This window comes from Dama dama, chromosome 27, assembly GCF_033118175.1.
Source record: "Dama dama isolate Ldn47 chromosome 27, ASM3311817v1, whole genome shotgun sequence".
NCBI lineage: Eukaryota > Metazoa > Chordata > Mammalia > Artiodactyla > Cervidae > Dama > Dama dama.
The window spans coordinates 3385732-3412197 of record NC_083707.1 but is presented as its reverse complement, the minus strand read 5'-3'; the positions used below and the strand labels follow the sequence as shown (position 1 = coordinate 3412197).

Sequence of the window (26466 nt, the reverse complement as noted above, 5' to 3'; positions counted from 1 at the left end):
TCTCGCCTCACTTCACGTTTCAGCTGTTGTGAATAGTGACGCTGTAGATGCAGGTGTGTGTCCAAGGGCAGAGACTTAAGAGGTGAACGTGTGACAGAGCTGGGGCTCACCCGCCGGGACTGTCTCCTAGATATGGATGCTGACAGGCGACAAGCTGGAGACTGCCACGTGCATCGCCAAGAGTTCTCACCTGGTGTCTCGAACGCAGGACACACATGTTTTCAGGCCGGTAAGTCTACGTCCACATCTCTTTGAACTTTAAATGCTTTGAATTAAAATTTACTGGTTTTGTGAGAACGTAAATTAATTACTACCTATTTAAAAAGAGAAATAATTTCCTTACTCAATTTATAAATGTTAAAAATAGATTTCTATTAGTTACATATATTAATGTGATCAGAAAGCTGCTTTTGATAGAGTGAAACAAGATATACATTCAAGAGTATTTTCCTGTAGTATTATTAGAATTATTAACAACTAAATATCTATTTTAAAATAGACATACTGCCATCACGTTCCATTCGATTTATAAAAGTGTATAGTGATTTAAAAAAATTACATCTGGGAATTCCTTGGCGGTCCAGTGGTTAGGACTCGGTGCTTTCACTGCCGAGGCCTCCGGTTCAGTCCCTGGCCCGCAACTAAGATCCCGCAAGCTGTGTGGTGTAGCCAAGAAATAATAATGTCTGTCTCTTAGTCATACACGTTACTTGCGGTCCAGAGGCCGCTTTTGTGAGGCAAGCTATAAATGCAAAGTAGACGTGTTTTTAATCTACTGCCATCTTCAGATTAAATGTTCTCCTTTAATTAGATCAAAGGAAATTAATAGAAATGATTTAAATTTATGTGTTTACTGTATCTATTAGTTATGATGAAATTTGATTCAAACAAAAAGTAAGTTTCTTGGGTCTTGATTGATGGTGGCTGAGCAGACATGGTGTGTGTCTATCTTCCAAATGAAGCACTTGCACCTACAGAAATAGTGATTTGAATATAATTTACATGTAAATTCGTTTATCTCGAAGCATCAGAATCGCTAATTAGGCCCCGCAGACTACTATTTGCAATTAAATTATTAATGATTCTGATAAAACTTCAGATCAATTTTTGTTGATTTTTCAGTGTTATAGCCCCACAAATAAAATCTCCACAATAAAAACTACCTACTTAAAGATGAGTCTGGGATTAATTTGAAACACATGAAACTTTATTTTAGTCCTATAATATATCATTCCTTTTATGCCCCATAAAATCTCCACAGAAAGAATGTCAAAAACTGGTGTGTTGGCTTCTGAAATGTTTACATCCTAAAATTAATGATATTTTGAGATTATGGCTCGATTTTGCATTGTTTAGTCCTCCAGATACTTAGTTGGCCTGCACTACACAAGAAGTTGAAGCTCATGACAGAAGCGTTTTTTGTCACTTGCCTTGTTATGAACGAGGCGTCTGTAAATGGTCCTTCCGTCCCCCACCCCTGCTCAGCCTCCTCAGACATCCACCCGACGCCCAACCCCGAGAGTGTAGACCGTCTGTTCGTGGCTGCCACGCTCTCTCACACGCGTGTGCTCATGAGCGCTCATGTGGGGGCCTGCCACGCTGTCACCCGTGTGTGCTCGTGAGCGGTCACGGGGCGTCTGGCGCTCGCGGGGGCAGGGGCTGCTGTGCTCTCACACGCGTGTGCTCGTGAGCGCTCACAGGGCGTCAGGCACTCACGGGGCAGGCTGCCCCCCTCTTCACTCACTTCATCTTATTGCGGTTATAGTGCTTGCCCTGCCAGTGCGTCTCCTGCTCTGAGTTGCCACAAATTGGGAAACAATGGTATTAAATAAGTAGGTGTTTACTGCCAGCACTGCAGAAGAAATTTGGAAGACAGTTTGTTACAGCGTTTCCTGTGTCTGAAGCTCCATCATGCTAACTGGGCCTTTTTCCCCTTTTGTGGAGGTGACCAGCCGTGGAGAAGCCCACCTGGAGCTGAACGCCTTTCGAAGGAAACACGACTGTGCACTGGTCATTTCCGGGGACTCCCTGGAGGTGAGGCTGGCCTGCCCCAGGCCTGTCCATCTGTCCTCCCTGGAGGTGAGGCTGGCCTGCCCCAGGCCTGTCCGTCTGTCCTCCCTGGAGGTGAGGCTGGCCTGCCCCAGACATGTCCATCTGTATTTCCTTCTCCCTGGAGGTGAGGCTGGCCCGCCCCAGGCCTGTCCGTCGGTCTGTCCTCCCTGGAGGTGAGGCTCGCCCTGCCCCAGACCTCTCCATCTGTTTGTCCTCCCTAGAGGTGAGGCTCGCCCTGGCCCTAGACCTATCTGTCTGTCTGTCCTCCCTGGAGGTGAGGCTCCCCTGCCCCAGACCTGTCCAGTCTGTCTGTCCTGCCTGGAGGTGAGGCCACGCCTGCTCCTAGACCTGTCCGTCTGTCCTTCTCCATGGAGGTGAGGCTCACCCTGCCCCTAGACCTGTCTGTCTGTCCTCCCTGAAGATGAGGCTCGCCCTGCCCCTAGACCTGTCCGTCTCTCTGTCCTTCCCCGTGGAGGTGAGGCTTGCCCTGCCCCTAGACCTGTCTGTCTGTCTGTCCTTCTGCCTGGAGGTGAGGCTCGCCCTGCCCCTAGACCTGTCTGTCTTGTCCTCCCTAGGGGTGAGGCTCATCCTGCCCCTAGACCTGTCTGTCTGTCCTCCCTGGAGGTGAGGCTCTCCCTGCCCCTAGACCTATCCGTCTGTCTGTCCTTCTGCCTGGAGGTGAGGCTCGCCCTGCCCCTAGACCTGTCTGTCTGTCTGTCCTTCTGCCTGGAGGTGAGGTTCACCCTGCCCCTAGACCTGTCCTTCTCCATGGAGGTGAGGCTCACCCTGCCCCTAGACCTGTCTGTCTGTCCTCTCTGGAGGTGAGGCTCGCCCTGCCCCTAGACCTGTCCGTCTCTCTGTCCTTGTCCATGGAGGTGAGGCTCACCTTGCCCCTAGACCTGTCTGTCTGTCCTCTTTGGAGGTGAGGCTCGCCCTGCCCCTAGACCTGTCTGTCTGTCCTCCCTGAAGATGAGGCTCGCCCTGCCCCTAGACCTGTCCGTCTGTCCTTCCCCGTGGAGGTGAGGCTTGCCCTGCCCCTAGACCTGTCTGTCTGTCCTTCTGCCTGGAGGTGAGGCTCGCCCTGCCCCTAGACCTGTCTGCCTGTCTGGCGGCCTGTGGGCTTCTGCAGGTGTACCTGCCAGGCTGCCTTGCTGGTCAACACTGTTTCTGGGTCTCTGCTCTCAGCAGGCCACGTGCAGCCCTATGAGGGGTGGGCCCCGAGGGGCGGCCGCTGTGCTGCAGTGAGAGCCTGGCCCACACGGCTCTTACCTCTGCTCTGCCGCCAACTCCCTCAGTCCTTCTCCAGGCGCCTGGAGCCTGCTCCGTGTTAGCAGCATGGCCGCCCTCGAGTCCTGGCTCTGGAACCCCACGTCATGATCTAAATTCACCCACACACAGGCGTCCAGCAGGGGCCCGGGACCCCGGAGAGCCTGTGCTCCTGGAGACCCCCGCATGGGCTGGGCGCCTCGTGGAGCTGTCCAGTCCCCTCTCCTCACTCTGCTCATGGGCCTGGCGGCCACAGTTACCCAGACAAGGGGGTGCCAGACACCCACACCCTCTGCAGCTTGCCCACGGTTCTCGCAGATGTTCCTAGGAGTCTGGGCGAAGTGGTGGGTCCTCTTGTGACCCAGCCCTTGTCAGTGGGACGCTGAGGCCAGCTGGCCAGGGTGGGGGCAGCACTCACACTTCCCCAGGGGAGCAGCAGGGATGGCCGCGCCCTCTGTGGCCGCGTGCCTGCGGGTGGCGCTGTGTCTCCAGCTCTCCCCGTGGACCCATGAGGGGCTGGCGGCCATGGTCACAGAGCCTGCCGCCCATGCTGCTGGGCTCTGCACCTCCCAAGCCTGCTCAGCGGCCCCTCAGAACTGCCTGGGAACATGAGGCCTGGACGGCAGAGCCACGGCCGTGACTCGGAGTGTGCAGCTCAGTTGTGGGGCCCCGCAGCCTTCAGGCAGCTTTGGGGGATCTTTATTTTCCCAGCCAAGATAGGGAGCTAGGGATCAAAGTGTTCCATGTGACCAGAAACTAAGATCTTTTCAGCCGGGCAAGGAGGCGGGCTGGTCGGAGGCCGCCCTGGAGTCCTGGCCTTCCAGCTGCGCGTCTGCTGTCTGTCCCTGGCTGTGAACCCAGGCCTGCCCCTCCCCCAGGTCTGCCTGAAGTACTATGAGCATGAGTTCGTGGAGCTGGCCTGCCAGTGCCCGGCCGTGGTCTGCTGCCGCTGCTCCCCAACCCAGAAGGCCCACATCGTCAAGCTCCTGCAGCAGCACACAGGCCGGCGCACCTGCGCCATTGGTGAGCGTCCCCACATGGGGGCGGGCGCCCTGTCTCCCTGCCGGCTGGACCCTGTCTGCTGTCAGTGAGGGAGGCGCCCCCCGCCTCACACCCTGTTCCCTGCCTCAGGTGACGGAGGGAATGATGTGAGCATGATCCAGGCGGCAGACTGCGGGATCGGCATTGAGGGGAAGGTGCGGCGAGCCTTGTCCCTGCCCCCCCCCCCCCCCCGCACCTGCTCCCGGGGGCTCCAGCACATGGGGGGGAGGGGGGCGAGGTGGGGCCCACCGCCCTGCGGGAGCAGCTCCCTAAAGGTCAGGTGGGGACAGTCACGACCTGCCAAGACTGGGTGCCCGGGCCAGTCTGTCCTCTGAGCTCACATGAAAACACCCAGAGAGACGGGGCACGCACAGGATCCCAGCCCCTTTGCTTCCTGGGCCCACAGTCGAGTGTCTGGTACAGCTGAACCTGCAGCTGCTCGTGGTGGGGTGGGTGGGGCGGCTCCAGCTGAGGTGACAGGTTGTGAGGACTGTCTTGCAGACGCTCGAGGTCCCTGCTTAAGATCCTGGAGCGCCCACAGTGCTGGAGCTGGGCCCTCCCGAGGTCCTGGGGGCAGCGGCCGCTCCTCAGCCCAGAGTGGGCTTCCCGTGGGCAGGGGCCCCGCACAGTGCCACCCGCTCTGCACTCCCAGGAGCTGTGGGTCGGACGCACCCCGCAGGCCCGTCCCTAGCAGCATGTCGCTGCCCGGTGGGTTCAGCTGGTCCTGAGCACCCCGCCCGCCCTTGCAGGAGGGGCGGCAGGCCTCGCTGGCAGCCGACTTCTCCATCACTCGGTTCAAGCACGTCGGCCGCCTGCTCATGGTGCACGGCCGCAGCAGCTACAAGCGCTCCGCGGCGCTCGGCCAGTTCGTCATGCACCGGGGCCTCATCATCTCTACAATGCAGGTGCGCCTGGCCCTGCCCTGCCCCCAGCCCCACCCCAATCCCCGCCCCCAACCCCACCCAATCCTCGCCCCCGGCCCTGCCCACTCCCAGCACCCCTCCCGCCCCCGCCCCTGCCCCTGCCCCCGCCCGCCTGGAGGACGGTGGGCCGTGGCTCCTCCGGTGCCTCGCATTCTGAGCACCAGAACAGGGCCTGCGTCACTGCTCTTTCCCTCCAGGCCGTGTTCTCCTCTGTCTTCTACTTCGCGTCGGTTCCTCTGTACCAGGGCTTCCTCATGGTCGGGTAAGTGGACCGTCCAAGCACACACAGCGGCCGTACATCGGGAAGACGGTCCCTGGGAACCTGGGGGGCTGTAGCCGGAGCGGTTCCCGCCTGGTCAGCGTCAGGACAATCACACACGTGAGCGTGGGAGACAGCCCCTCTCCGTCTGTCCCCTGGCGATCCCGCTGTCACTTGTTCTCCTTAGAAACTGGTTTCCTGGGGAAGCTACACTGTGTCCGAGCAGGGCAGCCCCTTCCTGGGGCCCACATCCTCCAGGCCAGACATGGTTCTTTCTGGCAGGACGTGAAGTTAGCAGCAAAGACAACAGGGGCAGACAGTGCTGGGACAGGCCTGACATCCTGGGACAGCCACTAGGAAGCCTCCCAGGGGAGCACAGCTGAGTTAAGAACACAGGCCTCACTAGGTGTTGGCAAGAAGGGGGCTCCAGGGCCTCTACAGCTCCCAGCTGGAGCGCACAGTGGGAAAGCAGCCCAGAAACAGAGTAAACCTTTGGCCCGACGGCCCTCACCTCCCTGTGTGCCTGTTGCTACAGGAAGACCCCTCCTCTATTTAGCACAGTCCTGCGAAGCCGTGACGCCCAGCAGCTGACTCGGAAGATCCACTGAGTCGTGTCCCTGCAGACCAGGGACGAAGGCTTGGGCTGCGAGGGGCGGACCTGAGGACCATGCGGGTGGCCTGGCCTGGGTGCCGGAGGGGGCTTGGGACTTGGGGCGGGGCAAGCTGGCAGGAGGGGGCTGTGGCCCTGGAGGAGGTCAGCCAACCAACCGCCCACTGGAGACCACCCTCAGCAGAGTCAGTTGGTCATAGGGGTGGTGATGATCTTTTCCTTAATTTGGTCAAAAAGCTAGAGAAGCTTCTGACATAAGAACAAGGGTTTTCATGGACACACTTTAGAAAAACAGAGCCTTCTCAGGCCCGGATGTGAGGGTCACTAGGGGCACGGAGCCTGGGCTGGGCTTGTCGGCCCTGCAGGGTATGGGCCAGGCTCAGGCTGGGTGCCTCGGCCTCTGGGCCCAAGTGCTAAGGAGACGAGCAACAGTCTTTAGAGGTTTTGAGGACAGCAGAGAGCCTGTGCCCGTCAAGCCTGACGCAGGAATCAGAGGCTGACCCTGTAAGTGGAGTCTGGAGCCAACTGGACAGCAGACAGGCGTGGAGGGCGCGGTGGGGACGCTGCGGGTCAGGAGACGGCAGAGCAGCCCATGGCGAGGGGGGTCGGTGTTGTCACCCCCAGGAAGCACGTATTTCAACCACCATGCACCCCCCCGCCCCCGCCCTGACCTTTCGGAGGGCTGCCGCCCCTGTGGCCGAAGCACACTCTGGTGAGGAATCGGAGGCCTGGCTCCTCACGGGGGGGCGTGCAGTGGCATGGCGTTGGGCACTGTGGCGAGCTCAGTGACTTTTTCTAAAACGAAGTACACAGCTGCCTGCACCCCTGGACCTCCGGACCCAGCTGACACCCCCATCTGAAATAAGTGACACTTATTTTTACAAAGGAAAAAAACGCTGTGCAGACTGTAGCCGCTTTATTTGTGTTAGTGATAACCAGGAACGGGCTGACATAGGCGCACTGCAGAGAAGGGGTTGCGGAACTGCCCTGCCCAGAGCCGGGGACCGGGGACCAGCTGAGCGAGAGGCCAGACCCCCGGTGCCCACTGTGTGACACCAGCCTGTCGCCGTCAGGGACAGTGGTTGTGACATGGAGAACAGTCACCAGGGGGTCGGCGGGGCAGCAGGAAACAGGCGGGCTCCAGGGCCCCCGGTGGCCTCCCAGGCTGAGACTGGCTGCAGTTCTGGAGATGCGGCCACTGGGGGAAGCTAGCTAACGGCTCCTTGGGGTCTGTCTGGGTTTTCTGTGATAACTCTACTGACGTCTGCAGCAGTCTCAAAGTTTTAATTAAAAAGCTTTAATTAAAACCGAAAGTTTGGATTCCACTGCCTGTGAGCATTGTGGCTTGTAGGCCTCGCTCCAGTGCTTTAGGACAGGTTCTGCTCTGTTGCCAACTTGTTTTTGTTTTGTTTAGGGTTTGACTTTGGCCTCTGGTGAAAGGGGTGTGCTCCTGAGGTCACCTCCCTGCTCTCCTTCAGGTACGCGACCGTCTACACCATGTTCCCCGTGTTCTCACTGGTGCTGGACCAGGACGTGAAACCGGAGATGGCCATGCTCTACCCGGAGCTGTACAAGGACCTCACCAAGGTGCGGCCCGCTAGACCCAGGGAGGGGGGCAGCTGCAATGCTCTGCGTAAAACTGTGCTTGTGAGGAGCGGGGGGCCACCTCCCATCCCCTGGAGCTGCCAGGTTCGTACCTGGGTGGGCCGGGGGCCTGGGGTCTTCACAGGTACCCGCACGCGGCCGCTGGGAGACATGTGTGCTGCTCCATTGATAGAGCTGCTCCCCTGTCTCTCCAGGGGCGATCCTTGTCCTTCAAGACCTTCCTCGTCTGGGTTCTGGTCAGCATTTACCAAGGTAAGGCAGACCCCTCTCCTGGGCTGAAGCTGCCCTGCCTTCTGTTAGCAGTGGTGTTCTGCCTGCTGGTTAAATTCCCCAGGCTCCACATTTTGTCTGCGGTTGAAGATCACCTTCTGTTTATCTTGCGAATCGATCTCCAGCAGCTGGCCCAGCAGGCCCCTTCCCAGCGCAGCGTGGGCTGGCATTTCTTACTGGTCCAGGTCACCTAAAGACCAACCTGGTTTTAAAGAAATGACAATTCTGAAAAATGTAATCAGCCCTTATGACAGCATCTGGCCCACACAGTGGCTTGCTTTCTTGGTGTGGTGGCAGGAGGTGGCGAGATGGGGATCCTGTAGTTGGAAGGAGCCCTCGTGGCATCCCAGAGAAACAGGTGCCCGTGGAGAGTGTGGGCTGTGGCTGGACCCCGTAGGGGACACCAGGGTGTGATCACCAGCTGGGGAGGCAGGGCTCCCCACATTCTGCAGCCGCTGCACGTCCAGAGTGTCCATGCGGCGCCACTTAGCCCCCCCAGGCCGTGCAGGCCCGTGTCTGTCGGCGCGGTCTGTCTGTTACCAGCAGCCTCACGGTGACGCAGCCGCCAGCCCACAGCGGAAGGCCGTGCTCTCTCCCAGGCGGCATCCTCATGTTCGGGGCGCTGGTGCTCTTCGAGTCCGAGTTCGTGCACGTGGTGGCCATCTCCTTCACGGCCCTGGTGCTCACGGAGCTGCTGATGGTGGCGCTGACCGTCAGGACGTGGCACTGGCTCATGGTCGTGGCCGAGCTGCTCAGCCTTGGCTGCTACGTGGCCTCGCTCGCTTTTCTCAATGAATATTTTGGTAAGTTACCATGGAATTGTTTTCTGAATAACTGTCTCTTCCTGGTTTTTACATGTTTTTCTTGTTGCTTGTGCTGCGTGATCTTTGATACTGATTGCAGACAGCTTGACAGCTTCACAGCACACAGCTCAGTTTGCGGGAAGATGGAACTCCGTGTAGTGATGCCCAGAGCTGGGCCAGGCTCCCCACGGGCGCGGTCTCCTTGGTCCTCTTCCTGCTGGAAGTGCTGAGGCTCTCAGGGCGGGGCCCGCATGCCCACCCCCTCCCCCAAATGTGTGCGTGAAGAACAGGACATGGGGTGCAGAGGACAGGACACGGGCGCAGAGGATAGAGGATAGGACGCGGGCTGCAGAGGTCAGAGGACAGGATGTGGGGCACAGAGGACAGGACACGGGCGCAGAGGACAGAGGACAGGACGCGGGGCACAAAGGACAGAGGACAGGACGCGGGGCGCAGAGGACAGAGGATAGGACGCAGGCTGCAGAGGTCAGAGGACAGGATGTGGGGCACAGAGGACAGGACGCGGGCGCAGAGGACAGAGGACACGACACGGGGGACAGAGGACAGGATGCGGGACACAGAGGACAGAGGACAGGACGCGGGGCGCAGAGGACAGAGGACAGGACGCGGGGCGCAGAGGACAGAGGACAGGACGCGGGCACAGAGGACAGAGGACAGGACACGGGGCACAGAGGACAGGACGCGGGGCGCAGAGGACAGAGGACAGGATGAGGGGCGCAGAGGACAGAGGACAGGACGCGGGCACAGAGGACAGAGGACAGGACGCGGGGCGCAGAGGACAGAGGACAGGACACGGGGCACAGAGGACACGACGAGGGGCACGGAGGACAGAGGACAGGACGCGGGGCACGGAGGACAGAGGACACGACGCGCGGCATAGAGGACAGGACGCGGGGCACGGAGGAAAGGACACGGGCGCAGAGGACAGAGGACAGGACGCGGGGCACAGAGGACAGGACACGGGCGCAGAGGACAGAGGACAGGACGCAGGGCACGGAGGACAGAGGACAGGACGCGGGGCACAGAGGACAGGACACGGGCGCAGAGGACAGAGGACAGGACGCGGGGCGCAGAGGACAGGACACGGGCGCAGAGGACAGAGGACAGGACGCGGGGCACAGAGGACAGGACGCGGGGCGCAAAGGACAGAGGACAGGATGAGGGGCGCAGAGGACAGAGGACAGGACGCGGGGCGCAGAGGACAGGATACGGGCGCAAAGGACAGAGGACAGGACGCAGGGCACAGAGGACAGGACACGGGCGCAGAGGACAGAGGACAGGACGCGGGGCGCAGAGGACAGGATACGGGCGCAGAGGACAGAGGACAGGACACGGGCACAGAGGACAGGACACGGGCGCAGAGGACAGAGGACAGGACACGGGCGCAGAGGACAGAGGACAGGACGCGGGGCGCAGAGGACAGAGGACAGGACACGGGGGACAGAGGACAGGACGCGGGCACAGAGGACAGAGGACAGGACACGGGGCGCAGAGGACAGAGGACAGGACGCAGGGCGCAGAGGACAGAGGACAGGACACGGGGCACAGAGGACAGGACGCAGGGCGCAGAGGACAGGACACGGGGGACAGAGGACAGAGGACAGGACACAGGGCGCAGAGGACAGGACACGGGCACAGAGGACAGGACAGGACACGGGGCACAGAGGACAGAGGACAGGACGCGGGGCACAGAGGACAGGACACGGGCACAGAGGACAGAGGACAGGACGCGGGGCACAGAGGACAGGACACGGGCACAGAGGACAGGATGCGGGGCACGGAGGACAGGACACGGGCGCAGAGGACAGAGGACACGACGCGGGGCACAGAGGACAGAGGATACGACGAGGGGCACGGAGGACAGAGGACAGGACGCGGGGCACGGAGGACAGAGGACACGACGCGCGGCATAGAGGACAGGACGCGGGGCACGGAGGACAGGACACGGGCGCAGAGGACAGAGGACAGGACGCGGGGCACAGAGGACAGGACACGGGCGCAGAGGACAGAGGACAGGACGCAGGGCACGGAGGACAGAGGACAGGACGCGGGGCACAGAGGACAGGACACGGGCGCAGAGGACAGAGGACAGGACGCGGGGCGCAGAGGACAGGACATGGGCGCAGAGGACAGAGGACAGGACGCGGGGCACAGAGGACAGGACGCGGGGCGCAGAGGACAGAGGACAGGATGAGGGGCGCAGAGGACAGAGGACCGGACGCGGGGCGCAGAGGACAGGATACGGGCGCAGAGGACAGAGGACAGGACGCAGGGCACAGAGGACAGGACACGGGCGCAGAGGACAGAGGACAGGACGCGGGGCGCAGAGGACAGGATACGGGCGCAGAGGACAGAGGACAGGACACGGGCACAGAGGACAGGACACGGGCGCAGAGGACAGAGGACAGGACACGGGCGCAGAGGACAGAGGACAGGACGCGGGGCGCAGAGGACAGAGGACAGGACACGGGGGACAGAGGACAGGACGCGGGCACAGAGGACAGAGGACAGGACACGGGGCGCAGAGGACAGAGGACAGGACGCAGGGCGCAGAGGACAGAGGACAGGACACGGGGCACAGAGGACAGGACGCAGGGCGCAGAGGACAGGACACGGGGGACAGCGGACAGAGGACAGGACACAGGGCGCAGAGGACAGGACACGGGCACAGAGGACAGGACAGGACACGGGGCACAGGACAGAGGACAGGACGCGGGGCACAGAGGACAGGACACGGGCACAGAGGACAGAGGACAGGACGCGGGGCACAGAGGACAGGACACGGGCACAGAGGACAGGATGCGGGGCACGGAGGACAGGACACGGGCGCAGAGGACAGAGGACACGACGCGGGGCACAGAGGACAGAGGACACGACGAGGGGCACGGAGGACAGAGGACAGGACGCGGGGCACGGAGGACAGAGGACACGACGCGCGGCATAGAGGACAGGACGCGGGGCACAGAGGACAGGACACGGCTGCAGAGGACAGAGGACAGGACGCGGGGCGCAGAGGACAGGACACGGGCGCAGAGGACAGAGGACAGGACGCGGGGCACAGAGGACAGGACACGGGCGCAGAGGACAGGACGTGGGGCACAGAGGACAGAGGACAGGACGCGGGGCACAGAGGACAGGACACGGGCGCAGAGGACAGAGGACAGGACGCGGGGCACGGAGGACAGAGGACAGGACGCGGGGCGCAGAGGACAGCGGACAGGACGCGGGGCACAGAGGACAGGACAGGGGCGCAGAGGACAGAGGACAGGATACGGGCGCAGAGGACAGGACGCGGGGCGCAGAGGACAGAGGACAGGACACGGGGCACAGAGGACAGGACGCACGGCTCAGAGGACAGGATACGGGGGACAGAGGACAGGATGCGGGGCACAGAGGACAGAGGACAGGACGCAGGGCACAGAGGACAGGACACGGGCACAGAGGACAGGACGCGGGGCACAGAGGACAGAGGACAGGACGCGGGGCACAGAGGACAGGAAACGGGCGCAGAGGACAGGACGCAGGGCACAGAGGACAGAGGACAGGATGTGGGGCGCAGAGGACAGGACAAGGGCGCAGAGGACAGAGGACAGGACGAGGGCACAGAGGACAGGACACGAGCACAGAGGACAGAGGACAGGACGCGGGACACAGAGGACAGGACACGGGCACAGAGGACAGGATGCGGGGCACGGAGGACAGGACACGGGCGCAGAGGACAGGACACGGGCACAGAGGACAGAGGACAGGACGCGGGGCACAGAGGACAGGACACGGGCACAGAGGACAGAGAACAGGACGCGGGGCACAGAGGACAGAGGACACGGGCGCAGAGGACAGAGGACAGGACATGGGGCACAGAGGACAGGACACGGGCGCAGAGGACAGGACACGGGCACAGAGGACAGGACGCGGGGCACAGAGGAAAGGACACGGGCACAGAGGACAGGACGCGGGGCACAGAGGACAGAGGACAGTACGCGGGGCACAGAGGACAGGACAGGACGTGGGGCGCAGAGGACAGAGGACAGGACGCGGGGCGCAGAGGACAGGACACGGGCACAGAGGACAGAGGACAGTACGCGGGGCACAGAGGACAGGACACGGGCACAGAGGACAGAGGACAGGACGCGGGGCGCAGAGGACAGGACACGGGCACAGAGGACAGAGGACAGGACGCGGGGCACGGAGGACAGAGGACACGACGCGCGGCACAGAGGACAGGACGCGGGGCATGGAGGACAGGACACGGGCGCAGAGGACAGAGGACAGGACGCGGGGCACAGAGGACAGGACACGGGCGCAGAGGACAGGACGCAGGGCACGGAGGACAGAGGACAGGACGCAGGGCACAGAGGACAGGACACGGGCGCAGAGGACAGAGGACAGGACACGGGTGCAGAGGACAGAGGACAGGACGCAGGGCACAGAGGACAGGACACGGGCGCAAAGGACAGGACGCGGGGCACAGAGGACAGGACACGGGCGCAGAGGACAGAGGACAGGACGCGGGGCACGGAGGAAAGAGGACAGGACGCGGGGCGCAGAGGACAGGACATGGGCGCAGAGGACAGAGGACAGGATACGGGCGCAGAGGACAGGACGCAGGGCTCAGAGGACAGGACACGGGGGACAGAGGACAGGATGCGGGGCACAGAGGACAGAGGACAGGACGCAGGGCACAGAGGACAGGACCGGGCACAGAGGACAGGACGCGGGGCACAGAGGACAGAGGACAGGACACGGGGCACAGAGGACAGGAAACGGGCGCAGAGGACAGGACGCGGGGCACAGAGGATAGAGGACAGGATGTGGGGCGCAGAGGACAGGACACGAGCACAGAGGACAGAGGACAGGACGCGGGGCACAGAGGACAGGACACGGGCACAGAGGACAGGATGCGGGGCACGGAGGACAGGACACGGGCACAGAGGACGGGACACGGGCACAGAGGACAGAGGACAGGACGCGGGGCACAGAGGACAGGTAACGGGCACAGAGGACAGAGGACAGGACGCGGGGCACAGAGGACAGAGGACACGGGCGCAGAGGACAGAGGACAGGACATGGGGCACAGAGGACAGGACACGGGCGCAGAGGACAGGACACGGGCACAGAGGACAGAGGACAGTACGCGGGGCACAGAGGACAGGACACGGGCACAGAGGACAGGACACGGGCACAGAGGACAGAGGACAGTACGCGGGGCACAGAGGACAGGACACGGGCACAGAGGACAGGACGCGGGGCACAGAGGACAGAGGATAGTACGCGGGGCACAGAGGACAGGACAGGACGTGGAGCGCAGAGGACAGAGGACAGGACGCGGGGCGCAGAGGACAGGACACGGGCACAGAGGACAGAGGACAGGACGCGGGGCACAGAGGACAGAGGACAGGACACGGGCACAGAGGACAGAGGACAGGATGCGGGGCACAGAGGACAGAGGAGAGAGGACAGGATGCGGGGCACAGAGGACAGAGGACAGGATGCGGGGCACAGAGGACAGAGGACAGGATGCAGGGTACAGAGGACAGAGGACAGGACGCAGGCATAGACGACAAAGGACAGGACGCGGGGCACAGAGGCCAGGACACAGGCGCAGAGGACAGAGGACAGGACGCGGGGCACAGAGGACAGGACACAGGCGCAGAGGACAGAGGACAGGACGCGGGGCACAGAGGACAGGACGCGGGGCACGGAGGACAGAGGACAGGACGCGGGGCACGGAGGACAGAGGACAGGACATGGGGCACAGAGGACAGGACGCAGGGCACAGAGGACAGGACACGGGCACAGAGGACAGAGGACAGGACGCGGGGCACAGAGGACAGGACACGGGCACAGAGGACAGGACGCGGGGCACAGAGGACAGAGGACAGTACGCGGGGCACAGAGGACAGGACAGGACGTGGGGCGCAGAGGACAGAGGACAGGACGCGGGGCGCAGAGGACAGGACACGGGCACAGAGGACAGAGGACAGTACGCGGGGCACAGAGGACAGGACACGGGCACAGAGGACAGAGGACAGGACGCGGGGCGCAGAGGACAGGACACGGGCACAGAGGACAGAGGACAGGACGCGGGGCACGGAGGACAGAGGACACGACGCGCGGCACAGAGGACAGGACGCGGGGCATGGAGGACAGGACACGGGCGCAGAGGACAGAGGACAGGACGCGGGGCACAGAGGACAGGACACGGGCGCAGAGGACAGGACGCAGGGCACGGAGGACAGAGGACAGGACGCAGGGCACAGAGGACAGGACACGGGCGCAGAGGACAGAGGACAGGACACGGGTGCAGAGGACAGAGGACAGGACGCAGGGCACAGAGGACAGGACACGGGCGCAAAGGACAGGACGCGGGGCACAGAGGACAGGACACGGGCGCAGAGGACAGAGGACAGGACGCGGGGCACGGAGGAAAGAGGACAGGACGCGGGGCGCAGAGGACAGGACATGGGCGCAGAGGACAGAGGACAGGATACGGGCGCAGAGGACAGGACGCAGGGCTCAGAGGACAGGACACGGGGGACAGAGGACAGGATGCGGGGCACAGAGGACAGAGGACAGGACGCAGGGCACAGAGGACAGGACCGGGCACAGAGGACAGGACGCGGGGCACAGAGGACAGAGGACAGGACACGGGGCACAGAGGACAGGAAACGGGCGCAGAGGACAGGACGCGGGGCACAGAGGATAGAGGACAGGATGTGGGGCGCAGAGGACAGGACACGAGCACAGAGGACAGAGGACAGGACGCGGGGCACAGAGGACAGGACACGGGCACAGAGGACAGGATGCGGGGCACGGAGGACAGGACACGGGCACAGAGGACGGGACACGGGCACAGAGGACAGAGGACAGGACGCGGGGCACAGAGGACAGGTAACGGGCACAGAGGACAGAGGACAGGACGCGGGGCACAGAGGACAGAGGACACGGGCGCAGAGGACAGAGGACAGGACATGGGGCACAGAGGACAGGACACGGGCGCAGAGGACAGGACACGGGCACAGAGGACAGAGGACAGTACGCGGGGCACAGAGGACAGGACACGGGCACAGAGGACAGGACGCGGGGCACAGAGGACAGAGGATAGTACGCGGGGCACAGAGGACAGGACAGGACGTGGGGCGCAGAGGACAGAGGACAGGACGCGGGGCGCAGAGGACAGGACACGGGCACAGAGGACAGAGGACAGGACGCGGGCACAGAGGACAGAGGACAGGACGCGGGCACAGAGGACAGAGGACAGGACGCGGGGCGCAGAGGACAGGACACGGGCACAGAGGACAGAGGACAGGATGCGGGGCACAGAGGACAGAGGACAGGACACGGGCACAGAGGACAGAGGACAGGATGCGGGGCACAGAGGACAGAGGAGAGAGGACAGGATGCGGGGCACAGAGGACAGAGGACAGGATGCGGGGCACAGAGGACAGAGGACAGGATGCAGGGTACAGAGGACAGAGGACAGGACGCAGGCATAGACGACAAAGGACAGGACGCGGGGCACAGAGGCCAGGACACAGGCGCAGAGGACAGAGGACAGGACGCGGGGCACAGAGGACAGGACACAGGCGCAGAGGACAGAGGACAGGACGCGGGGCACAGAGGACAGGACGCGGGGCACGGAGGACAGAGGACAGGACGCGGGGCACGGAGGACAGAGGACAGGACATGGGGCACAGAGGACAGGACGCAGGGCACAGAGGACAGGACACGGGCACAGAGGACAGAGGACAGGACGCGGGGCACAGAGGACAGGACACGGGCACAGAGGACAGGACACAGGCGCAGAGGACAGAGGACAGGACGCGGGGCACAGAGGACAGGACGCGGGGCACGGAGGACAGAGGACAGGACACGGGGCACGGAGGACAGAGGACAGGACATGGGGCACAGAGGACAGGACGCAGGGCACAGAGGACAGGACACGGGCACAGAGGACAGAGGACAGGACGCGGGGCACAGAGGACAGGACACGGGCACGGAGGACAGGACACGGGCGCAGAGGACAGAGGACAGGACGCGGGGCACAGAGGACAGAGGACACGACGCGGGGCATGGAAGACAGAGGACAGGACGCGGGGCACGGAGGACAGAGGACACGACGCGTGGCACAGAGGACAGGACGCGGGGCACGGAGGACAGGACACGGGCGCAGAGGACAGAGGACAGGACGTGGGGCACAGAGGACAGGACACGGGCGCAGAGGACAGAGGACAGGACGCGGGGCACAGAGGACAGGACACGGGCGCAGAGGACAGAGGACAGGACGCAGGGCACGGAGGACAGAGGACAGGACGCGGGGCCTAGAGGACAGGACACGGGCGCAGAGGACAGAGGACAGGACGCGGGGCTCAGAGGACAGGACACGGGCGCAGAGGACAGAGGACAGGACGCGGGGCACAGAGGACAGGACGCGGGGCACAGAGGACAGGACGCGGGGCACAGAGGACAGGACACGGGCGCAGAGGACAGGACGCGGGGCACAGAGGACAGAGGACAGGACGCGGGGCACAGAGGACAGGACACGGGCGCAGAGGACAGAGGACAGGACGCTGGGCACGGAGGACAGAGGACAGGACGCAGGGCGCAGAGGACAGGACATGGGCGCAGAGGACAGAGGACAGGATGCGGGGCACAGAGGACAGGACATGGGCGCAGAGGACAGAGGACAGGACGCGGGGCGCAGAGGACAGAGGACAGGACACGGGGCACAGTGGACAGGACGCAGGGCTCAGAGGACAGGACACGGGGGACAGAGGACAGGATGTGGGGCACAGAGGACAGAGGACAGGACGCAGGGCACAGAGGACAGGACACGGGCACAGAGGACAGGACGCGGGGCACAGAGGACAGAGGACAGGACGCGGGGCACAGAGGACAGGACACGGGCACAGAGGACAGGATGCGGGGCACGGAGGACAGGTCACGGGCGCAGAGGACAGAGGACAGGACGCAGGGCACAGAGGACAGAGGACACGGGCGCAGAGGACAGAGGACAGGACGCGGGGCACGGAGGACAGAGGACACGACGCGCGGCACAGAGGACAGGATACGGGCACAGAGGACAGGACGCAGGGCACGGAGGACAGGACACGGGCACAGAGGACAGGACGCGGGGCACAGAGGACAGGACACGGGCGCAGAGGACAGAGGACAGGACGCGGGGCGCAGAGGACAGGACGTGGGGCACAGAGGACAGGACACGGGCGCAGAGGACAGAGGACAGGACGCGGGCACAGAGGACAGGACGTGGGGCACAGAGGACAGCGGACAGGACGCAGGACGTAGAGGACAGGACACGGGCGCAGAGGACAGAGGACAGGACACAGGGCGCAGAGGACAGGACATGCGCGCAGGGGACAGAGGACACGACACGGGGGACAGAGGACAGAGGACAGGACGCGGGGCACAGAGGACAGGACACGGGCGCAGAGGACAGGACGCGGGGCACAGAGGACAGGACACGGGCGCAGAGGACAGAGGACAGGACGCGGGGCACGGAGGACAGAGGACAGGACGCGGGGCGCAGAGGACAGGACACGGGCGCAGAGGACAGAGGACAGGACGCGGGGCGCAGAGGACCGGACACGGGCGCAGAGGACAGAGGACAGGACGCGGGGCATGGAGGACAGAGGACAGGACGCGGGGCGCAGAGGACAGGACACGGGCGCAGAGGACAGGGGACAGGACGCGGGGCACAGAGGACAGGACATGGGCGCAGAGGACAGAGGACAGGACATGGGGCATGGAGGACAGAGGACAGCACGCGGGGCGCAGAGGACAGGACACGGGGGACAGAGGACAGGACGCGGGCACAGAGGATAGGACGTGGGCACAGAGGACAGAGGACAGGACGCGGGGCACGGAGGACAGAGGACAGGACGCGGGCACGGAGGACGGAGGACAGGACGCGGGACACAGAGGACGGAGGACAGGACGCGGGCACAGAGGACAGGACGCAGAGCGCAGACAGAGGACAGGACGTGGGCGCGGAGGACAGAGAACAGGACCCGGGCGCGGAGGATGGAGGACAGGACGCGGGCACAGAGGACAGAGGACAGGACGCGGGGCACAGAGTCCTAGAGGACAGGACGCGGGCGCGGAGGACGGAGGACAGGACGCGGGCACAGAGGATAGGACGTGGGCACGGAGTACAGAGGACAGGACGCAGGCTGCAGAGGTCAGAGGACAGGATGCGGGGCGCAGAGCACAGGGGGGACGCCCAGCGCAGAAACTGAATCTGGGACCAAGCCCCAGGGGGAGCCGTGGTTCCCAGAGAACAGGTATGGGCTGGGTCTTTCAGCGCTTTCTCAAGTGGGCGAAGCTAAGTCACTTCTTTTGAGTGTAGACAGGTAGCCAAATGCCGTTGCTGGAGACGCCTGACTGAGGAGAGCCCCGTGCCCCGTCTGGAAGACGTTTGCCTCAGGCCCTTCCCCGGAGACAGTCTGGCCTGATCCACTTGCAGAGGCGCCTCCTGGGCCCAGGGCCCGGGTCCTGCACTCGTCAGAGGGGACGGGCTGGCGTCACGCGCCCCCGACGAGCGTCCGGGCCGTCTTGCACGCAGCACCAGACCTCCAGTTTGTTGTGCTTGAGCCGGGTTTTCACGACGTGCCCACACTGCCCAGGCCCCGTGAGCCCTGCACAGACCGGGCCTCTCCTTCCCAGGCCACCCGCTGTCCGTGGTTCTACAGGTAGCTTTGCCCACAGCCTGCAGGGTTGGCGCGTCCTGAAGGCAACCGCCTGGCCAGGTTCCCACGCGGCTCTCCCCGGCAGCATCAGGACAGCCTTCCGCCAGGCCGGAGGTCGGCCTGGCGCTTCCCCTGGGACAGCAGGACCCATGGGGGCAGGCTCGCAGGGACGGATTGCTGATTCCACACAGGCCCGGAGGGTCCAACCCACCACAGGCCGCATTGCGTGCGTCTGCCCCTGAACACGGGGTTCGTGCCTCCTGTTGGGAACCCCTCACCGGGTGCAGGCAGAACAGTGCCTTCACAGGGACCCCAAGGTTCTGCCAGGCCCGCCTCTGTGGTAACCTGGGTGCAGGTGGAGGGGGGCCACAACCCCAGCACCCTGAGACCTGTTTGGGCTTTCTCTCCCACAGACGTTGCCTTTATCACGACTGTGACCTTCGTGTGGAAAGTGTCAGCCATCACCGTGGTCAGCTGCCTCCCTCTTTATGTCCTGAAGTACTTGAAGCGGAAGCTGTCCCCGCCCAGCTACTCCAAGCTCTCCTCCTAGCCCCTCCCTGCACCTTCGGCTGGTGGCCGTAATGTCCAGAGTGCCACAGCTGCTGAGAGCGTGTGAGGCCAGAAGGGCCCAGGCAGCCCAGCCAGGCGCCGTGGACGTCCTGCCTAGGCACCATGGACTTCCCCCCTTGTCCTCATGGGGCTGGATTTCCCTTCGTCCCCTTTTTGTTGTTTCTCAAAGTTTAATTTCCATGTAGCACCAGCTTGAGTTTCCATGAATATGAGCCGTTACTGTGAAGCACCATCGTTCTCTGCTGTTCTGGGAACTGAAGCAAAAGTTTATTTACTGTCCTGCAACTTCCCAACTGACATTCAGGCTGTTTCCTTGGTGCCATAACAGAGAGTCGCCCCTCTTCCCCAGAATAAAGCCTTCGTTCCGCCCAGGCCGTGCCTGCCACAGCCTCCCTGCGCCTCCCGCAGGCACACCCCAGTCCTGGGCGCCCGCACAGCCTCTTCATGCCCATGGCGGCTACATCGTGTCCCGAGGCTCTGCTGTTAGTTCACCTGTTCCCGTCCTGATGTTTGTAGCGCACTTTCGCCCGTGTCCGTGTCTGCTTCTGGCTCCTGGTGCTCGGGTGGTCTGTGGACCCCTCGCCGATGTTTCCGTGGGAGAGCGCTTCCTCCTCCAGGCTGTCCTCCAAGTCCTTTCGTTCACAGGGCACTTCTTGGCGGCATGTGCTGGGACCCTTGGTGTGACTGCTGCCCAGGGAGGACGAGTGACCCCCGGCTGCTCACTCTGGTCCCCGGCCGGGTCCCCACAGGAAAGGCCGTCAGTCAGAAGCCCCTCGCACACTCAGCTTCTCACTCGGCAAACAGTCCTGTGGCCCCCAGACAGGCAGACCCTGGGGTCCCGGGGAGGCTGCCCCCACTGCTGCTGGGCGGGTGCACTCTGCAGGCTCTCCTGAAAGCCCTTTTTGCTGGAGCAATTTAGACTCAGGGAAGCTGGCCATCCACACAAGCACTGTGCTTCCCGACTTCCCGCTAAACCCTGGCCTGACCCCCAGTCCAGACGGCTCCTGGTGTCCCCATCCCGAGTAGGGGGCTTGTCCCAAGCTGCCGGGAAGGGCCCCACACGACAGGCAGGTGGCACTGGTTTGCGTCCTTAGGGGGCGGTGCGGTGGTCGCTCCCTGTGACCCCAGAGCCCCTCAGCGGGCCGTGCCTGGCTGGGCTCAGGGTGAGAGAGCAGGTCTAATTCTGTAATTCTGCTCCGCGCAGAGCAGGTGTAATTCCGGGGGGCTCCAGCAGGTGGCGCTAGAAGCTAAGGAATGCAGCTGTCGGCCCAACTTTTGGGCTCTTGGGGTCAGTCAGCGGTCTGGGCTGGATTCTCCATGCGTTCGCCGCCTTCATGCACGGGCCTCATTGTCCACGCGGCATCCACTCTAGACAGGGCCCAGGGCCCCCTTCATGGTAAAGTGCAGGCAACACCTCCTGGTTCTCCCGGGATGACCCCACCTGCAGCCCCGCGGCCCGCCACCCTCCTGGTGGCCGGGAGACTCTGGGTGGGCAGAACCCTGGGGCCCAGGAGGACCGAGATCTTGTACCCTTTTCCTAAAAGCAGAATTTTCCGAGTCTCTCAGCCACGTGATTGTAAAGCCAGAGACCCTCCCTGCTCTTCAAGCCAGTTCCCAGGCCTGGGCTCCATGGCTGCCGCAGGGAATGGCTGACCCCAGCCCCTTCCACAGCCCAGCCCCGCTGTCTTCAGGGTTGGGAGCCCGCCCAGCTCAGGGAGGCCAGTGCGGGGAGGGGCCTCCGAGTCCCTGCCCGACCCCTCCGTCCCCTCTGCTAACTGGGCGAGCGGCTGCCGTGGCCCTGGCGGGGTCTGAGCCAGGGTGACGGGGTCAGGCGGGCACTCCCCGGCCCAGGTCACAGGATGCTCTGCCAGGGGCCGCGAGCCGCGGTGGTTCTTCTGAGGAGGTCAGGGCTCCCAAGGAGAGTCTGGGCCCACATTGGTTGTCCATCTGGACCCTGTTCAGGCCCCTCAGAGGTCTACATCCACCCATCGGCCGGGCGGTCGGTCAGGGCTGAAGGGAGAGCCGAGGGCAGACACGACCTCTGAGCAGCGAGGGAAGCAGAGGAGGGGGCCGGGGGCAGGGCCTCGGGTCCCTGGGCAGCGGAGCCCCTGCCCTGGTCACGCAGCCCGCGCCCACGGCCGGCAGAGCCAGAGGGGTCCTCCCGGGCAGGCCTGTGAGAGCCCGGGGCCCTGACCCACGCGGCCTAAGATGCGGCCTGCAGAGCTGGGCCCAGAGGCGCGCCCACCAATGCAGGGACAGAGTCCACCCCGGTTCTGGGCCGGCCCCTCTGGCCCCCGCTGTCTCCCCACGGCCCCTGCGTGTCTGCGTCCATGTCACCGGGGGCAGGGGGGCCATCCGGGACGGCCTTGTCAGGTCTGAGCCCACGTCCCGCGGTCTTGGGCGCTGCGCAGGGGTCGCTGAAGCCTGGATGCTGTTTGTTCAAAGCGACCTAACATCTCTTCAGGGCTCCCAGGCTCTTTCCGACCTGGAGGTGCAGAGACCGGCTGGCCTAGCCGACGCGGCTCTGATTCTATGATGAGGCCGGTGTCGGGTCTGGGCTGCGTCCTCACGTCCCTTGCCCGGCACCTGGCCCAGTCACCCACCCCCGGGGAGCCGGCTCTGAGAGAAGCCAGACTCCTGAGCAGCGGCGGGGAGCCTCACACTTTAGACAGTCGAGGGCTTCTGGGCACAACTGCAGGGCGTGCTGGCCACACGGGCGTCCACTTGGCCCTGACGTACTCATCCCGAGCGGCCCTGACTGTCGCCACCGAGGAGAATGTCTTCTGAGTGTCTTGAGGCTGCAGTCATGATGACGCCTTTGGGGTCTCGCCCAGGGAGAAGGGGTACTGTGCTTCTTACTGCTTTCCCCAAACAGGAGCGGAAGGCAGCTGCACCCCCAGGCCCACTCCCCTCACTGGGGTGACATCTCACCGACTGGGACACAGCCTCCTGGCCCCAGAGCCCCGTGAGGCCCCCGCTCCAGCTGGGCAGCTCCCCATGTCCGAAGTCACAGAGCAGATGGACTCGCCCCCGACACGACTTGCCCCCCTGAGCGCAGGGCCAGGCCAGTCCTGGAGGAAGCTCTGGCCTCACTTTGGGGGTGCCAGGGGGCGAGGCGCCCACGCCCAGTGGACTGGATGGGCCTGGCTCGGTTCAGGGGTCACAGTGCCAATGCCAAGGACCCTGGGGGCGTGTCAGGGACTCTGGGGAGGGAGCCTCCCGCTGCTCCCCTCAGCTGTTCTCAGTGAGCCCTGAGGTCCCCACACCCCTGGAGCCCGAGCCGGGTGCAGGGTTGTGGGGTCCCCATCTGGCCCTGCACCCCCCGCCACCACCAACCACCTCTGGGAGAGTAGCCTGTCACTGGGACCTCCCAGGACATGAGGGGCTGCCCCCACAACCCTGCGGGTGGCCGCCTCCACTAGCAAGGCCTGGGTGCTGGGACCCTCCTGCCCGCCACCAGGCACACCCCACAGGCATACATGCCAGGCCACGGGCTCCGCCCCCACAATTGCTGAGACATCCTGACTGCCGCCACCCCTTCCCATCTGAATGCCCACATGAGGGGCAGATGGTGGACAGGTGGGGGAGGGCGTTGGGGGGCACCGGGACCGTGGGGCCGGGCTCAGGCTGGTTGGATCTGGACGAGGTGCTCGGAGGCTGAACGGCCTCTACGGGGGAAGGACGCCCAGTGTGGTCAGCGACGCAGACCCCGACACCCCACCACGCGACCCTAACATTCATCAGGACACGCTGCCCTTGGTCGGGGGCCCCCCGGGTCCTCAGGAAGAAACAGGAAGGTGGACGCTCGGTGGGTGCCCAGCTGGGAAGTTTGGGGGGGACCTAAAGGCATTTCGGTAACCACAGCTGCCAGGCTGGAGGGTGAGCCACTCAGCTGCAGACCTCCCGCTGCTGCCCTGGGACCCAGGGCGTCCAGAGCCCCCCGTCACACTGCCCAGGAGGGACTGCCCACAGCTCGGGGCCCCATATGGCCAGATCCGGAGGACGCTGCACGAGGACCACGTGAGGATGCGGGTCCATGCATCGTTAAACAGCAGTGATGAGGGGCGGGCCCGGTTACAGAGCTGTTGCCAGCAGGGATGAGAGACCCGAGGCATGTGAGGCCACCAGCTGGAAGGTCTCACATCCTCCGGGACATTGGTAGCACCTGCCCAGAGCAGCCACTGCAGTGCCATCGACAGAGCGAGCATGGGCTGTGGGTCCCTGGAGGAGCCTGACTTAGAGCATGTGGGCCAGAGACCCCCTGAAGGGGCCAGTCACCCAGAGGCCAGAGGGAGGGTCTCTAGGGGCATCTGCACCCGTGCTCAGGCCAGCACCTTCCTGCCGGTGGGAAGGTGCACTCAACGCAAACGCCCTTCCACGGAAAAGCAGGGAGGGAAGCAGGTCCCTGCCCACGACGGGTTCTGAGTCAGCCTCAACAGGGAGGAGCGCTGGCCGGGAACAACCCGGATGAACCTTGAGGACGTGTTGCCGAGTGAAACAGCCGTTTTAAAAGGACAAATACTGAGTGATTCCACCCACACAGGGGCCTGGGCTTAGCTTAGCATGCAGGTTCGAAGACGGGGGCGGTGGGCAGGGGTGGGGCTGGTAGTCCTCAGGGGCCGCGTGCTGGCTTGAGAAGATGAGAGCACTTTGCAGACAATGGCGACTGTGTGCACGTACTTGATGCCAGTGAAGCACACACTTATTGTTTCCATAGTGAACTGTGTTGTATGTGTTGACAGTGAACTGTGTTGCGTGTGTTGACAGTGAACTGTGTTGTATGTTGACAGTGAACTTATGTTGCATGTTGACAGTGAACTGTGTTGTATGTTGACAGTGAACTGTGTTGCGTGTGTTGACAGTGAACTGTGTTTTGTTGTGTGTTGACAGTGAACTGTGTTGCGTGTGTTGACAGTGAACTGTGTTGCATGTGTTGACAGTGAACTTATGTTGTGTGTGTTGACAGTGAACTGTGTTGCGTGTGTTGACAGTGAACTGTGTTTTGTTGTGTGTTGACAGTGAACTGCGTTGCGTGTGTTGACAGTGAACTGTGTTGCGTGTGTTGACAGTGAACTGTGTTGTATGTTGACGGTGAACTGTGTTGTATGTTGACAGTGAACTGTGTTGCGTGTGTTGACAGTGAACTGTGTTGTGTGTGTTGACAGTGAACTGTGTTGTGTGTGTTGACAGTGAACTTATGTTGTGTGTGTTGACAGTGAACTGTGTTGCGTGTGTTGACAGTGAACTGTGTTTTGTTGTGTGTTGACAGTGAACTGCGTTGCGTGTGTTGAGAGTGAACTGCGTTGCGTGTGTTGACAGTGAACTGTTGCGTGTGTTGACAGTGAACTGTGTTGTATGTTGACAGTGAACTGTGTTGCGTGTGTTGACAGTGAACTGTGTTGTGTGTGTTGACAGTGAACTTATGTTGTGTGTGTTGACAGTGAACTGTGTTGCATGTGTTGACAGTGAACTGTGTTGTATGTTGACAGTGAACTGTGTTGTATGTTGACAGTGAACTCTGTTGCATGTGCTGACAGTGAACTTATGTTGCGTGTGTTGACAGTGAACTGTGTTGTGTGTTGACAGTGAACTGTGTTGTGTGTGTTGACAGTGAACTGTGTTGCGTGTGTTGACAGTGAACTGTGTTGTATGTTGATGGTGAACTGTGTTTTGTTGTGTGTTGACAGTGAACTGGGTTGTGTGTGTTGACAGTGAACTCTGTTGTGTGTGTTGACAGTGAACTTGTGTGTGTTGACAGTGAACTCTGTTGTGTGTGTTGACAGTGAACTTATGTTGCGTGTGTTGACAGTGAACTGTGTTGTGTGTTGACAGTGAACTGTGTTGTGTGTTGACAGTGAACTGTGTGGCATGTTGACAATGAACTGTGTTGTGTGTTGACAGTGAACTGTGTTGCATGTGTCCACACCAGTTGTAAGCAGACAAGTACAGCATAGGGTCTCTTGCTGTCTGGTCACCAGAGGCCCAAACGCAGGGGAGCCTGAGGGTGTGCGGGGGCATTGGGCCCATGGCCCCTGCCTGGAGACCCCGCTGCCAGCTCCTGGGACCCCACAGCCCAGCCCTGCCACAGCCCCAGGCTCTAGGGTGTGGGCTTGAAACAGCATCTTCCCTGAGGGTTCCCGTCCATTTACACTTTGGCAAGATGCCACTTCCTGTTTCCAAGAAGGAAAAAAGGCCAAGCGGGCTTGTAAAAAGCTGCCTTCTGCTTCAACATCAAACAGTTCAACGCGGCATCTCCATGAGTTAAGTGTAAATGAATCAGAAGCACATGGATTAAATTTCCCTTGAAATTCACTCCGGTTTAAAAATTAATGGAAAAAGT

At 62.4% G+C, this 26466-nt stretch overlaps 1 protein-coding gene across 7 annotated transcripts in view; it reads left to right on the top strand.

Moving 5' to 3' along the window:
• The window catches only part of ATP9B (ATPase phospholipid transporting 9B (putative)), a 166296-nt gene extending 145798 nt beyond the window's left edge, over positions 1-20498 (top strand). For 3 of the 7 annotated variants that reach the window (XM_061131112.1, XM_061131109.1, XM_061131113.1), the window contains 10 exons: positions 131-229; positions 1945-2079; positions 4197-4341; positions 4450-4514; positions 5109-5264; positions 5480-5544; positions 7630-7738; positions 7951-8008; positions 8626-8829; positions 19970-20498. In XM_061131112.1, coding sequence (XP_060987095.1) covers positions 131-229; positions 1945-2079; positions 4197-4341; positions 4450-4514; positions 5109-5264; positions 5480-5544; positions 7630-7738; positions 7951-8008; positions 8626-8829; positions 19970-20106 — 1173 coding nt within the window. In that variant the 3' untranslated portion in view covers positions 20107-20498. The other 4 variants (XM_061131110.1, XM_061131111.1, XM_061131114.1 and 1 more) reach the window with 4 other exon arrangements.
• The last annotated feature ends 5968 nt before the right edge of the window (positions 20499-26466 follow it).